At 50.6% G+C, this 15,566-nt stretch overlaps 4 protein-coding genes across 4 annotated transcripts; 2 read left to right on the forward strand and 2 right to left on the reverse strand.

The window, feature by feature from the left end:
- Nucleotides 1–9: 9 nt before the first annotated feature.
- Nucleotides 10–2,787, reverse strand: N7496_002617 (uncharacterized protein; the record flags this gene model as incomplete). Its single annotated transcript, XM_056695548.1, has 4 exons — nucleotides 10–1,099; nucleotides 1,167–1,929; nucleotides 2,016–2,514; nucleotides 2,674–2,787. 4 exons carry the CDS (start codon nucleotides 2,785–2,787, stop codon nucleotides 10–12), a joined length of 2,466 nt encoding a protein of 821 aa, XP_056557760.1.
- Nucleotides 2,788–4,758: 1,971 nt separating this feature from the next.
- N7496_002618 (Zn(II)2Cys6 transcription factor) lies at nucleotides 4,759–6,687 on the forward strand (the record flags this gene model as incomplete). The annotated part of the gene is made up of 2 exons (XM_056695549.1): nucleotides 4,759–5,768; nucleotides 5,832–6,687. The coding sequence occupies 2 exons, from the start codon at nucleotides 4,759–4,761 to the stop codon at nucleotides 6,685–6,687; spliced, it is 1,866 nt and encodes a 621-aa protein (XP_056557761.1).
- Nucleotides 6,688–7,721: 1,034 nt separating this feature from the next.
- On the reverse strand, nucleotides 7,722–8,732 carry N7496_002619 (uncharacterized protein; the record flags this gene model as incomplete). Its single annotated transcript, XM_056695550.1, has 1 exon — nucleotides 7,722–8,732. One exon carries the CDS (start codon nucleotides 8,730–8,732, stop codon nucleotides 7,722–7,724), a length of 1,011 nt encoding a protein of 336 aa, XP_056557762.1.
- A 5,168-nt stretch (nucleotides 8,733–13,900) lies between these two features.
- Nucleotides 13,901–14,998, forward strand: N7496_002620 (putative multicopper oxidase; the record flags this gene model as incomplete). The annotated part of the gene is made up of 1 exon (XM_056695551.1): nucleotides 13,901–14,998. One exon carries the CDS (start codon nucleotides 13,901–13,903, stop codon nucleotides 14,996–14,998), a length of 1,098 nt encoding a protein of 365 aa, XP_056557763.1.
- Between the last annotated feature and the right edge of the window lie 568 nt (nucleotides 14,999–15,566).

Below are 15,566 nucleotides of genomic sequence, written 5' to 3' on the forward strand. Positions count from 1 at the left end.
CTGATACTTTCAAGACTGGTAGAATGCATTAGATTCGCGAACCAGCTGTGCAGAGACGTCGGGGATGTTGTGCTCCAGTGACGCCATAAGCTCAATCTGTTCCTGTTGGCTGAGGGTGCGCTCTCGCCAGGGAGGTATGGGGAAGGGTTCGTTGAAGTAATTTGAGTATTGATCTCCGATAGAGGATGTCCACTGCATTGGATCCACGGGAGCGTCAATGTAGGCCAGATGACTGGCAGTCGTAGAGGCAAGTGAGAAATTGGGGTCCCAGCCTTGGAGGCCCGGAACCACCGAGGGCATCGTGTTGTATGGGGTATTAGGATCGATAGAAACATCAGGGAAAAGTCCAGATGGTGCACAGTAAGCATGTGAGGTATACTGGGGTGCGGTGCCAGGAGTTGTGACGGTGGGCTGTATACTATATACCGGGGTGACGGGAGAAATGCCAATCGCTTTCGCCTGGTCCGGAGCAAACGCTGGAGGGGTGGAATCTTTGGTGACATGAGAGAAGGGGCCCGTTGGGTCGGCGGAGGGACCTCTGGAGAAAGTACCAGCTGAAGCACTATCACCAATCGAGTGATTGGCACCGCGATGATTATGCGAGTAGTAAGAGGCAGTCGTGCTCGTTGATGGACTCGACATGGCAGGAGGAGTGGTGACCCCTTGTGATGAGGTGGGAGTAGGATGATTGGAAGGCGATTGAACCACGAACGATTCCTCGGTGCTGTACGCCTTCAAACAGGCCGCGACAAGGCGCTTGTAAAGGATCAATGCAGACTGCACGCCGGGCCATCGTTCGGCTGCATATACTATGACTTCCAATGCCATGTCTAGATACCCTTGAACTTCCTCGATGGGATGCTCTTTTCGAATCTCGGGGTACGAAAGAGTCCAAAGAACGGTGTTGAATACCATGAAGAGGGATTGGGTGAAGATCCACGTCAAGTCTACGGACCCGGTGATGGTCTGTTCCTGATGCATGGCGATGTTAAAGGTCGCTGCTTCGTAGCAGATCTTGGCCGCATGAACTGAGGGCTCGGGTATTTGAGGTGATGGGCGATGCATGAGAATAACAATAGTGTTTCGTCTACCTTGGAACCTGTGACGTGGAGAAAGTGGTCAGGGAAATAAGTCATATCAACGGAACATCGAGAACAAGAACCTACCACTTCACATTTAGGCCACTGCCATCGTCATTCTTCGGGCAAGTGTCAACCCAGTGATCGATCTTTGCCAGCATCTGGGCAAACCAGGGATCTTGATCATGGGTAGGAGTCTCGCATCGATTCAAGTAAAGTGCACGGCGCACCTCCAATTGGAGGAGACGCATCTTGAAAAAGTGAATCGCAATACACTTGGCAAGAACTGGTTTCGCGTGTGGATTGATTCCCTCGGCCGTGATATAGCGATCATCCACCAGCTCGAAGAACTTGACGTTCACATTGTCGTGAGTGAGGCTCAAGGCGCTGGTACGGCCCAAACTATGGGAAAGGCCGAATTCCATGGATGCAACGATCCAGAAGAGCCGTCTGCGCATGTCGAGCTCTAATGGATTGAGCGGTTGTCCGTTGGATGATTGAGCAATGGTGGCTTCTTCACAAAATCCCAACTCCTGGCACATTCTCACTGCCGTACCAACCACCCAAAATGACGCCGTCCTCGTCGGTGTCAACATTGAATATTGAGCAATCATAACTAGGCATTGCAAAGCACGGATGTCCATTTGTTTCAGGGTCGGCTCCAAGAAAGGCAAGGCAGCGAGGTAATAGCTGTCGGCTAGGCCAGCATAGTCCGGGCTCAATTTCTGCATACTGATTGCAATGACCATTCGTAGTTGGAAGTTGTGGCAAGGGTCCGTAGAGCCATTGAAGACCTCCTCGGCTTCTTGTCGGAAGCTTGGTACATGTAACGTCGGAAGCAATGCCTGGGCTGTTTCAAGGTATCACGAGTTAGTATCAAACATACACTGCGAGAGAGAGCTCTGGTGGGCCTTTGAAGTCGCAACTTCCATATACCTTTTGCAACAAAGAGATCAATCAGTTTGTATGTCAAGCTCCGCGGAGGTAGGGTGTCCTGCGGGATCGAGCTAATCATAGGATACACTTTGGAGGTGGGTTTCGAGTCCTCTTGGGCAAAGGCCGCCTTGATTTCTTGGGCGGTCAGCTCGGGGACGACATCCTTGATGCTTTTCGAATCGGTGTTTTGCTTGGCAATCTCCATGACGAGGCGAGTCATGGCAATGCCACTCGAGGCGCCTAGGTACCGGGGCTCGTCATTATCTGAGAAGCGGATACGTCCAGCGCCCCGCACCATCAACTCCGCATCAGCCGTGTGTTGAACCTCCTGTTCGGCCTTGGCTAGCTCTTGCTCAAGTGCGCGAGCTTTGTCCCGTAACGATACGATATAGGTTCGAGGAATGGTGGCATCGCGAGCCGAGTCGTAGTATACGCATTTGGCATTGCTTCGTTCGCAGGGCGCGCATCGAGGGATTCCGGGGTCACACCTAGATTTCCGCTACACACGCGCGATCCGGCTGTCAGTTTCGTCATCCCGCTGTCGCGACGGGGAAGGGTCCTCTTTCTTTCTCGGGGCATCTTGTCCCCGACAGGGTTTGGAGGAAGGGGGATAGAGACGAGAGAAATTGAGGGGGATTGTAAAACGATTGCATCATACCTGTCGACATCTCGTGCAGGCTGTTAATGTGTGTGCGATGCGACCGTCGGGGGGATCGAATGAAAAGGATTCCGGCGATGGATGCCCTGCGTAGGGTTGGGCGCTCTGGGTCATGGCTCGTTGGGAGACCCCCAAGCCCGGAGCAAGATGTAAGAAGAAAGGAAAAGTCACATGCGTCGGTGTTGCAGGAGGATGCCATTCAAAGCACGTTTAATCGGTCCACCAGTTGCCCTTGGCGCTATCGACATGGTCCCGTCATGCGGCTCTCGGGGGGTTGCGGGTGGATGAGTTGATGGTGGAAGCGAGGGATCGCGACAGTTCGAAGATTCACCGGGTCCAGGGTTTTGGGAGTATCCAGTGAGGAAAGGATCAAAAAGGCAAGGGGGTGGAGAAAAAGGTCAAGAGAAAATGAAAAGAGGCGTATCAAAATGCAGGCTGATACCGCGCAGGTTACGGCCGGGACCAGAAGGTGATTGTGGCAGTGGCCGTGGATGGTGGGGACTAGCGCGAGTTTGGTCGCACGGTCGGTTGGTGGGAGCGATGATGGAGGAAGGTACCTTGGGCCTCAGGTACTGGGTAGACGGAATAGTCAGAACTGAGTAAGAAGTGTACCAAGTGGTTCCAAATCGAGCATTCCTCGGTCCAGATCTGGATCGACGAGGAAATTAGAGCTTGGGGGGGGGGTTGGAAGCGACGGACGGTCTTCCGCCAAAGTGGGGGGTGGGGGGCGGCGGAAAGGGGAGAAAAGGGAAAAGAGGGAGGACTGAATAATAGTAGTAGTACTGTAAGTACTGGAGACTAGGAGTCGTACGGTGCCAACTGTGGATGGGGCCGGACTATGAATTTGACGCGATGGTTGGTTGATTTGCCGGTGGAGGAGAAGGAGGGGGGGAATGTCAAATAATGAACCACACGATAGCACGAGATATTACGAAGGATGTCAATTTGAGTGCTAATAATCAACCATCTCGGAAGCTAGGACTGTGATTATCTGCTAGAACTATAGAATTATGATAAAAGGCTAGTGACTGGCCGACATAAGTGTAGTGTCTGGTGTCCGGTGCATACTGTATACACCAGTGGACTCGCAGATCGGGCTAGAATCCATAAAAGGGCTCGTGCTGCCGACAGAAACCCGTTTCAAACACTCTTTGACACGAAACTCTGAATTGCCGAGTGCATTAGTGTCGTGTACATCATGACTATCTCCTGCCCGATGGAGTTTATACTAACTTCTGGACTCTCCACCATCGGACGACTAAGCGGGTCAACTACGGATGTACATGAGTAGTACGTACTGTACTAGTATAGGAAGGCATGAAGATACAGACTGTTCTGCAATGTCGGAGTCTCGGAGATCACTGATTTGCCCTGTCCGTGCGGTTCCACGGACACTCGAGCAGATCAATAGCCAGCCACTGGCTACTCTTCCAGTAGTGACTTCAGTCCCGTTTGAATCTCGTCCTATTAACTACGGACTACTGTCCAATCCTCTCCAACCAGAATCATTCTCGCCCTTCCGGGTCAAAATTACCCGATCTCTCCATTCTTGTCGCTCCTCTCCTTCTTCCCCTCGGGTAAGGCTGAGAGTCGGATGTGGATGGGCCTAATAATCATCGGGGGGTGGTTCGATAATTAAAACGATCCTTCGGCTCATGCAGGTTCTCGCCGTTAGCAGAGACTAAGTTAGTTTCAACGTCTTTCCCAGAAGCCAGTTTCAAATTATCGGAGCTTGATCATGTGAGTTTTATTGGGATTTTCCCTTTGTCCACGCGGTTTTTTGTATGAGTCGGTTAGTCGGTGGTCGATGCGCGCCGATCCGGTGGGGATTCCTTGTTGTGCAATCAGCATTATTGCCCGCGCCCAAAAGACTGGGCGTTGGGCTCCGCGCAAGGGTCATCATCCTCAATTCTGAATTTCTTTAGCTCATCAGTTCTAACCTCATTCTCCCTGGATTATTCAGACTCACGAAATACCTCGAACCCCACGCTGACAAGCAGAGCCTCGGTCCAACCCACCTTTCCCACTCTCTTCTCTCCCCTTCCTACCCCTCCCTAGGTCCCTAAGGGACCATGAGCTGCCAGGATGCCCGCGATGGCCACCACCTTCCTGGACAACCCGCTGCTCAAAGTTAGCCGGCCCGTCGCCGCCTGCTCGCGCTGTCGCACCGCCAAAATCAAATGCGACGGCAAGCTCCCCGCCTGTTCGGCCTGTGAGAAGGTCGGCAAGGCCAGCTCCTGCTCTGGAGCTAGCGACGAATTCGCCAAGGGCAAGGAGCGAAGCTACGTCGCGTCTCTCGAGGGATACTGTGAGAAACTCGAAAAGAAAATCGCCCTGTTGCGGAATCGCCAGAACTCTCTCCCCCTCGAAGGCAATGGCGTGGTGCGGGAGATGTCCATCACCTCCAACTCCTCCGATGGACCGGTCGGCTCAGCCCATCGTCGTGAGGTCTCCGATATCGATGATCTCGTCGGTGACTTTGGGTTCCTATCGGTCAATGCGACCTCACGCGACTTCCAAGGCATCACCTCCAAGACCACCTTTGCGAATCTGCTCCTTTCCGTCGCCACGGTGGGATATCCACCACCCCGCACTCCCAACCCGCTACCCGCGCGACACGAGGCGACTCCTCTATTACAATATTATTTTGATAATGTCTTTGTTCAATTACCGTTCTTCGTGGAAACCAGCTTCTGGACCTCGGTAGATGCGGTCTATCAATCTGGTGGTCGCTTTGCGAAACCCTTTGACCATTGGACGGTCAGGATGGTTCTCGCTATTGCCTCGGCATCGATTTCATATCAGAACAACGATAAAAGTCACCAGCGAGCCTTGGCTTTGGTATCGGAGGCGTTGATATATGCAGAGGAAGTCTTCCGTCCCGGCTCCATCACGTGCATCCAATCAATTCTGCTCCTGGCCCAATATGCGCTCGCAGATCCAGGCCGCTTCCGAAGTTGGTACCTGGTAGGAATGGCAGTGAGAGTCGCCGTCGACCTAGGTCTACATCAAGATCCTCCCGCAGAAGTGTTGTTGAATCCAGACAGACTTGATATTCGACGACGGGTATTCCACTGCCTGTACTGTCTAGATCGGTAAGTTCTGTCTAGTCATGATCAACCCTTAAATTTGAAATCCATGCTAACAACTGCACACAGAGGAATGAGTACTGCACTTCAGCACACCTTTTCATTCTCCGATGCATCGGTGAACGTCGCTCTGCCGGAGACCGACACATCGGCCTCGGCTACAGAGCAAACAGCCGTCTTCTTACGAAGCCCCGCCCCAGCCCTACATATTGTCAAGATCCGAAAGATCCTATCAGCCGGATATCAAGAAATGTACTACAGCACACGGGAACCATCCCCTCAACCCATCATCCAAACATGGACCCTCTGCTCCCAAGCACGCCAATGGTTCAACGACTGTCCCAAAAACGCCCCCAACCACTTCTCCCTCCTCTACCGCCTCGAACTCCTCTACACAAACATCATCCTCCTCTCCCCCTCAAACCGATACCCCCTCCTCTGCGACTACAACAAAGCCCTCCTCTTCGACCGCTGCATGGACTTTATCAGCCAAATCCACCAAGTGCTAGAAAACCCCAGCATCCTCCCCTTCCTCTCCTTCCTAGACATCACCCGCGTCCAACAAGTCGGCCACCTCTTCGTCCAACTCCTCATCGAAGACTTTGACTTCCTCCTCAGCCCCGCCGTACCCAACCCACCCCCCGTCCCAGCCGGAACACCTGACCCGCCCATCCTCGCCGAGGAAGATAGAATCAACTGTCGACCCCGTGCGCTGCGCTGTCTCACGTACGTGCGTGATTTGCTGCAGTACTCAGCCAGGAAGTGGGATCTTCGCCGGCCGCTGGATGAGTTTGAGAGGGAGTCTGCGCCGTTGGGGAAGATGCTTCGCGAGGGGCGGGCGAGTTATGGGATTAATCAGAGTCGGGCGTACTCACAACAGGCACCGCTGGCGGGCAATGGGTATTCGGGATATCATTTGGGATAAATTTTGTATTTTTTTTTCATGAACTGAATAATGGACTTTGATTCTGATTACTTTTAAATTTTGAAATGATCTTATTGCTTATATTTTGAGAGATAACCCGAGAGATATGGCCTGGCCTATCGAGGAATATGTTCAGAAAGAGATACAGAAAGACCCGTTAAATGGGAGCAAATTGAACCGTATTCAGATAGACCCTTCTTCTCAGTCTGTGGGTATAGACATGAGCTACCACTTTCCATGCTCTGTCTAACTCCTAACCTCTTGCCTTAATCATCTCTTACTTCTGACATCAGTTTCTTACTTTATTTTATACCTCACTTTCTAACTTGCTTCTTGACTTCCTTTTGACCTTTCATCGTTCTGAGATGGCTATACTAGGGTCAGAGTTCCTGCTAGGTCACTCTCAGCATCTCAACTCTGCTAAGATCAATAGGCACCCTTTAGGGAAGCTCGGTAAACTTTGTAGTTGACTCAATACATTAGGTACTTCCTGTATCTAGATCGATGTCTTAAGTTCCCTTGTAGACGTAGGTACACTCAAACCACAGTGTTGGAGGCTTAGAGGTTAGGTTTTATTTCCCAGCGAATTCTAAGCCTACAGTTTGGAATATATCGGTTTCTAGGGGTATAGTATAATTAGCATACGACGAGGATTTCAAATCATGATGAAGCCGTAGGAGGATGTTTAAACCGAAGTGTATGTATGTCCTTGTCATACTGACCTAGATTTACTATCAGAGAGACTATAAGACCAGATGTGCATAGGTTTTCACCATTAAAAAGTGATAATATCATTGACTTAAAAAAGAAATATAATATGTAAGTAGTAATGGAAGACAAATCCTTTTTTGTCTCCAGAAAGTCGTACAAAATCGCCCCTCCAAAATGTGAAAATATGCACAAGAATAATCCGCGGGGGTATTCACGAGACTCCCAAAGTGCTCTGCATAGCTGCGTAAAAAAAAGAGGTTTTCCTGTTCAATGGAAAAAAGACAAAGGCTTCAAAAGAAATGAAAAGAAGCTTAATCCATCATTTACAGGTTCTTGCTGATAGTGGCAACGACGGCGCCAACGGGGACACCGACGGAGGGGAGGCCAAGGCCAGTGACGAGAGCAGTAACCTCAGGGGAGAGCTGGATGAGGAGGACCTGGGCATCGTCGCTGGTGACGGTGAGGAGACCCTTGACAGGGCCGGAGAGGTCAGAGATGAGGTCACCGATGTTGCCGGCGGTCTTGATGACGGAGCCGACGGAGCCACCGATGGAGGTCAGGCCGAGGCCGTTAACGAGAGCGGCAACAGAGGGGGAGAGCTTGATCAGGAGCTGCTTGGAGTTGGGGCCGGTGACGGTGAGGATGCGGCCGACGGTGGGGACGAGGTCCTGGACGATCTCGCTGGGGGCAGCATCACGCTTGAGGGAGGTACCGATGGTAGCAACGATGGTGCCGACGGGGATGCCGACGGAGGGGAGACCGAGACCGGAGACAAGGCCGGCAACCTCGGGGGAGAGGGAGATGAGGAGGGCACCGACATCAGCGCCAACGACGGTGACGAGACCCTCGACGGTAGGGCCGAGACCAGTGACGAGCTCACCGAGGGAGCTGGCGGAGGCAACGATGGAGCCGAGAGGGACACCCAGACCGGGGAGGCCGAGGCCAGAGACGAGGGCAGTGACCTCGGGGCTCAGCTCGAGGAGCAGAGTCTGAACGTTGGGACCGGTGATGGTCAGAACGTTGTTGAGCTCAGGAGCGAGATCCTGGACGATGTGGCCGTTCTGGACAATGGCGGCGTTGCCGTTCTTGGAAGCAACGTTGCCCAGGTGGAGGAGGGAGGTCACGTCACTAAGCTTGGACACGACGGGGAGGTTGCTGACGCCCAGCTGCTTCGTAACATCACCAAGGCTGAGGGTCTTGGTAATGCCCTGAAGACCAGCCAGGCTGGTGATGGAGGAGGTAAGGCCAGTCAGACCGGCTAAGTTGGTGAGGCCAGCAGGAGCGGCAGAGGCAGCAGCGGCCAGGGTGAGGAGAGCGGCAAAAGAAACCTTCATGTTTGCGGTATTAAAGAGTGTGGATTATCAAAAAGAATGACTGTGGTGGGAATGAATCCAAGAGAGTGACTGGAGTGAGGAAAGAAAAAAGGTTGAAGGTGAACGCGAGATGCAGCCATCTTTATACTGGAACTGAACGCTCTCCTCTCTTACCCTTTCCCTTCTTTTGATGACCGAGTTATCAAATTTTTGCCGCTGACCAATTGCTCCATCGACATAGCGGGTCAGGTCCGTATCGCAAGCCTCAAGATGGATCCAGCTAATGGGGGGTTTTCAGCTATCCATCGTCGGGTGGGACTGCTAGTGCTGGGCGAACCTAACCCGCGAGATTGGAGCGCCCAAATGATCTCGAGGAAGGACCCTAGTGGACTTTGAGGAGTCCATACGAGATTATGGGTCCTATAGTGTGCATGGAGTCCACGTTTCTGGTCCCTGAACCCTTAGGGCTCCGCGTATGCCGCTTGAAAGATATCGAACTGTTTTGGAGTATACCAAACAGCCCTATCAACACGATTTTCCAGTGGATAGTGACATTCCAATGGAAAGATCCAAAGCTAATCGCCGTATCAAAACAGGCAATTGATAGCTAGCAATCGGCGTCATCATGATCGAACCGGAGATCACCGGATTTCCGCTGAACGATGACCACGATGTAGACTGGAAAGATATCTCCAAATTATGATCTGCAGGCGCAGTCTCGAGTTGGAACCCCACTGGATTAGAATTCGAGAAGATGGAGTCATGGCTCTTGCATGGCGCACTATGGCTGGCTAGCGGGAGCTTATATGGGCCTGGCAGGACCGAACATCTCCGCCACTGCAGTCAATAATCCCGTCGATCTTGAGCTTGGGCCGGAACGTGTGGGGAGGCGTGGGATATCCGCTGTGTTCCGCACGAAAGTAAACAGACGCAAATTTGAGTCGGGATGGGCATGATTTGCTGGTCAGTGGAGACCGTCATATTTATCGCACATGGTGTTTGCTGTGTTGGACATCTACCCACATGGGGGGTCAGTCAGGAGAGCGGAATCCAACGAGTTCTTTCTTGAGAGAACTCATCCGAGCGCTAATTGTAAGATAGGATCAAAAACAACGGCATGAACAAAGTGATCGACTGATGATATCGCCCCTCCAGGCGAATTGCCGACAGGATTCACGGTTAAGGTTGATGCTAAAGGGGACGATGGCAAGGGGAAAAGTTCCCAGGGTCCAATAAGAAGTCAGGTGCGGTCCCGTGACTCCACTCTAAGCCGACCACCACTGTAAATAGTTCGACAGCCATCAGACGTCGAGGGACCTGACCCCATGGAAAAACACTCACGAGGTCCTCAAAAGCCCTCAAAGTTGACTGCTCCATTATTCCCGCCCAGTCTGGCCAAGCCTTACATTAAACACGTAGGGTCTGCGCCAACTATTTGATTCCTAGCTCCTCCACTATCCCGCCAAACGCCGTGGACCACGCTCAGGGACCAGGGCAGCCAGCCTCCTCATTGGCCTGCAGATCGCGGCTGATGAACAGGGCTCATCTCCTGAGCTCTCAGGGAGAACTCACCCCGAGCGGTGGATTATTGGCCCGCCCAGGGTTCTCTCTACTGTAGTTCCTGGTTTCTTCTCCAGCTTTGGGGCTTAGGCCCATCGGCACTTCTCAGACCCATTTTCTTGTGGGTTTAAGTTTGGAGAGCCACCTGCATCATCGATTCGATACCAAACAAAGTTTTGTTTGTTGACATTATCATTACATTATTAGTCAATAGTCTCGACTCACGGAGTATTTTACACACACATGGAGCTATATGCATGCACTATGATTATAGTTACACAATAACGTGGTCATCGGTAGCCACGAAACCGTTGTAAACAATTTCCCCTAAACGCTCCCGCCCGACGTGCATGGAATGTTCTATTTCCTTTATTCTTCTCCTCACAATGATTAGCCTACACCAATAGTTCCTGAGTACCCAACAAGCCTCCGGAAATTCCCCGTCCACGCTAAATCGACATCGTGGGTAACCCGCCCGACAATCCCAATCTCAGCCGCCCCCGCTTGGAAGGGTCCATCATACCTATAACCCACACTCCCACATCCACTTGGCCACTCTCGACCGCGCGCATAGGTTAATATGACAGATTGAGTTCAACTAATGCTCCCATCCAGCTAGAATTTCTTTCCACCAAGGACTCTTTATCGCCTCGCGCTGGATCGGGATGGTTCCACACATCTGCCCATTTTTCCGCGGGTTCATGGTCCGAGATGAATGATTTTCTGGGTCAGGAACGAACCATGATTGCTATTACGCACATACCATCAGATGCTGTAATTGTATCTAAATACTTATTCCATCAGAAACGCGTCACTAAATCTTGTAAACCGACTTTCGATATATAAGCATCCGACAAATACTACGGATCTAGGACTCTCATCGACCTGCCGTCCTACCATGGGTATAAAATCAAAGCAATTGTAAAAGAAATTGACACATCAAATCATTCCATGAAAAGCCCAAAGAATACACAGTAGGGCATTAATCCCCGTAGCGCCCGTGTTTTCCGTACCTCTCAGTAGTGGCGTTCTGGGATAATCAATAGAGCATGGGATCGACCAAATGTACCACAGGTCTAGGAAGGTAACAGTGTCTATCAATCCAGGCCTAGGGCATTCGTCCCGTGCGCCGACCCAACTACATCAGAGCGTTCTGGACGGGATGAGAGACCCCATCTGCCCGAGGAGAGGGCACTCTCCCGACTCATCCGATCTCATGCACTGGTCGATTCACGGCGTGCCGAGTCACACATCCTGTCTCTGCTTCTCGCGGGGGTTAGCGACTGGATAAGTCGATCTTCACATGTTCGAACAGAGAAGACAAGACAGATGGCGTGCGCTGCCTGAGGGGTTCCTCTTCAGATGAGAGATCGCCGGAAATCGACGGGATTGACATTCCAAATCGACCCAGACAGCTGGGTCCCTAGATTTGTTGGGCCGGCTCGATGGCAAAAAAATTTAACCGCTAGGCCGTTCTTTCAGTGCTCCAGAGAGTAACAGTAGCCGTAGTGTGAAACTATCCGCCAGGGGGTCCAGTCCGAGTAGCGGTCATTGTGGTTCTTCCATGCCTTTGAACCATGCATATCTCGACGGATTCCGCCATATTTTCGATCCTATGATGGTGAGCATCAATCATACACACTCTCCGACAAAGTTATTTCTGTGGTGTATAGTGCTATGAGCTTGTACAGTGACTATTCATTGGAATCTAGGGACCAGAGAAAAGGTCTAGCAAAGTACATTTCAACACCTTCCCTTCAAAGATGTTTTCCGAATTTCTCACAAGTCAACTTCCTAGACAGCCTGGGCAAATTTTACCAAGGCTTTCTTCTAAAGTACGACTTATCGGATCATGTTCAAGTTTGATAGGGAGTAAATCAGAATTCTGGAACACACTTGACTCACAGAATTTCTCTTCCAGCTCTCTAACGTTCCCGTTCACACTGATCAGCCTTCGAACGCGGTCCTTGCAGAACCCATCAAATACCCGCGAGCAATTGCCACGATCGAATGCTCTCCTCTTTATCCTCTTAATACTCTTCGGCGAGTGCCATATGCTCAGCATCTCCGGGTTCTATAGGGCCTCCTTTGCATCTTGCGAGGTATTTTTGGATTCCAAATGCCTGCCACTCTTGTCAATAAATCGCCACGAAAGCTAGGCTGTTGGCTGTTTTTCCTTTGCTGATTATCCCAGGAAGCTTGCGGTAGTCAACAAATCATTCTACTCTATAGAGGGAGATGAAATATCTGTGATCGCACTCTCGACATGGAAGCAGAAATTATGGCTACGGAGTAACACTCTTCTGTCGGAGTGAGAGACGCAGATGTGACGGACAGTTCATGATCCGTCAAATACAAGTCCATATCAATCCCATCGAGGGGGTCTCTAAACTACATATAATCGTCATCGACGCAGGGCTTACTGGAGCCCTCGCTGCCCAGTTCTCCCGTGATAAGCTCATGCTACTTACACAAGTAGCCGAGTCGGAATCAATGATGGGATATACACCGGACTCCGCAGTATTCATCTCCTCGATGCTCGATGTCTGTTAATCAAAAGTCGGATTGCTGTCAACTTATGTTGAACAGTTTGGGAAATATTAACTTTACCCTAAGTGAGTACAGGATAGAAGAATGCAGGTTATCTCACAGCGGACTTGTTGAGGACAGCAATCGATAATGCCTCGTTTTCTAGCATGCCTGAAAATTTGGATCATTCTCGTTGGATTTCTGCTGTTGTCGTTGTCGACTCTGAAGGAGGCGCGGTCATTTTTGCAATTGAGAAAGCCTTATGAGACTCGTCGTTTGTGACTGGCTAATGATGTTTGACAAATATGGACTATGCGTCCTAGTCTGCAGATGCTATGTTACACTCCTGAGGCAAACCCCATTGGGTTGAAGCTCTGCTGGGATGCTAGACGCTCTTCACGACCCAGGTTTCCCGTAAGATTGTCACTGGCCATGTTGTCGGGGAGCCAGAAGATAAAAGAATCTCAGCAAAAATATCATTTACTGATCTATGTCGGCTAGTTGGGTTGTGGTTGGAAGAACTGGTGTGTCAAAAGCGGACTGTGCAACCAGTATGAGCATCAAAACTCTATTGGGCCAACGCGACCAGCTACTACCAGCCCACACACTTAAAAAATGCACTCCTTCCAACAAGCATGCTTTCGTGGTTATAGTTGTGGTACATTTGTAATAATTCCGCGGACCTTGGGGTCATCTGATATATCCGGCAACCATTGCCATCCCCATGACGTAGGAGACTCTCTGAAGTTATTTCAATGGTAATTATAAGATCCGGACAGAATCAGATTTGTTTCTTGTTAGGTGATCTCAATACTCATTGCATTTCCTCGCAACAGATGATGATGTTAAGCATATCTTCTAGGTTGACAGCCACAGGCAGGGCATGTGGTCGGAATCATACACTCCCCACTCTGTTACCGAAGCACTGCCCTCCATCGACCGTTGTATTAAAAAATCCAGGAGCACGATTCCAATCCACACAAAGCCAGAGGAGGAGTCAGAAATGGGACCGACGGGCCAACCTCGCTCGGGGTATTCTGTTTATAGTACCCATCATCACATCGGTTATGGTGTATGCGCAAATTCAAAACCCATTGTATATGGACTCCAAAAAAGAAAGCAATGACATCCCAGACCAAAATCCGAGACACCATGACCAAAAGTCAGAGCAGCCGTCATCTCCCTCTCATGGGCAACAGGAAAACTTAGTCGACGCCAACACTCTTCCCAAGGAAGAAGCAGTACTCACCACTGCACCCGATGTCCCTCCACGAATAACGAGAGACCACCCAGTCCTGCTTCAAGTGAATCTAGTCACCTCCACAAAAATGGAGAAATTAACCAGCCAATACAAATACGAAAAATGGAACTTCAATGGCTCGGTTCCAGGACCTTTCGTTCGTGCCAGGGTCGGCGATGTCGTGGAATTATCATTGACAAATCGCGATGAGTCCGGCAATCCCCATAACATTGATTGTCATGCATTCTTGGGTCCTGGAGGAGGATCTGCCTTGACCACGGCCGAAGAAGGACAGACAAAAACCGGGAGGTTCCGTCTCCAATTCCCGGGGCTTTATATCTATCATTGTGCCGCGGCTCCCGTGCCCGTCCATATTGCCAACGGCATGTATGGTCTCATGTACGTGCAGCCCGCCGAGGGTGACCTTCCATTGGTGGACCACGAGTACTACGTGATACAGAGTGAATTCTACCACGAGCCACCGGAAGTGGAAGAAAATGGAAGACCCTCGTCAACTGTGGAGTTCTCCTACCCGAATGCGTTACGCGAAGAGCCAAGTGTGGTTGTATTCAACGGCCACGAGAGTGCATTGACAACGGAGAAACCACTCAAAGCCGGTGTTGGAGAGTCTGTTCGCATCTTTTTCGGTAATGCAGGACCCAATTTGACAAGTTCTTTCCATGTCATTGGGAGTACCTTCAAGAAGGTGTATCGGGATAGTGACGTGCTGAGCCCGCCGGGTCAATGTGTTCAAACCGTCGGTGTCCCACCGGGGGATACCACTATAGTTGACATGGAAATGCTCGTACCGGGAACATACACGCTCGTGGACCATGCAATCTTCCGTCTGGAGAAGGGTGCTGTTGGGTACTTGAACGTTTCAGGGGCGCCGCGGCCAGATATCTATGAGGGAACTGAACCACCGGCTCCCTGTGTTGGCTGCAAATTGCACCCATGAATGTGACAAATATTCAAGTGCATTAGGCTCTTCATGTTCGAAGCTCATGATATGCCCCAAATTGGAAGTAAGACCTAATCCATTTGCATTTGCTTCAGTTAACTAATCTTCTGAACTGGAGAATTCATTTCTGTCCTCGCACTTGAAGTAGGGAGATCAAACCACTTCCTTGGCACATTGGCTAGGGCTCTTCATAGCTACATCAAATATTATTTTCATGGGAAATGGCTTCCCGGTCGCATTAAACAGATGGAATTGTCAGCTGCGTTATGATCTATCCACTTGGTTGTACTAAGTTTTCGTATACGTACCAAAGCAAGGCCGACCTATATTTTGGGTTCTGTTTTCAGCTATATATATTTGAACCTGTACCAGGAAATTTCCTCAACTGTACCTAAGAATCTTACTAGGTAGCCAAACCTTCGGTGCCTGGACATTGGATATGAAACCTGCTTCCTCTCATAACAATAAGGCGATATCGGTTGTAGGGATCAGTTTAGGGTTTCTCAACAAATCGCTCACGACTAGGAAGTCGAGGCTGATACCGTGTACAGTAGTCAACGGGCGC

This window comes from Penicillium cataractarum (assembly GCF_028827025.1).
Source record: "Penicillium cataractarum strain IBT 29864 chromosome Unknown utg000002l, whole genome shotgun sequence".
NCBI classification, from domain to species: Eukaryota; Fungi; Ascomycota; class Eurotiomycetes; order Eurotiales; family Aspergillaceae; genus Penicillium; species Penicillium cataractarum.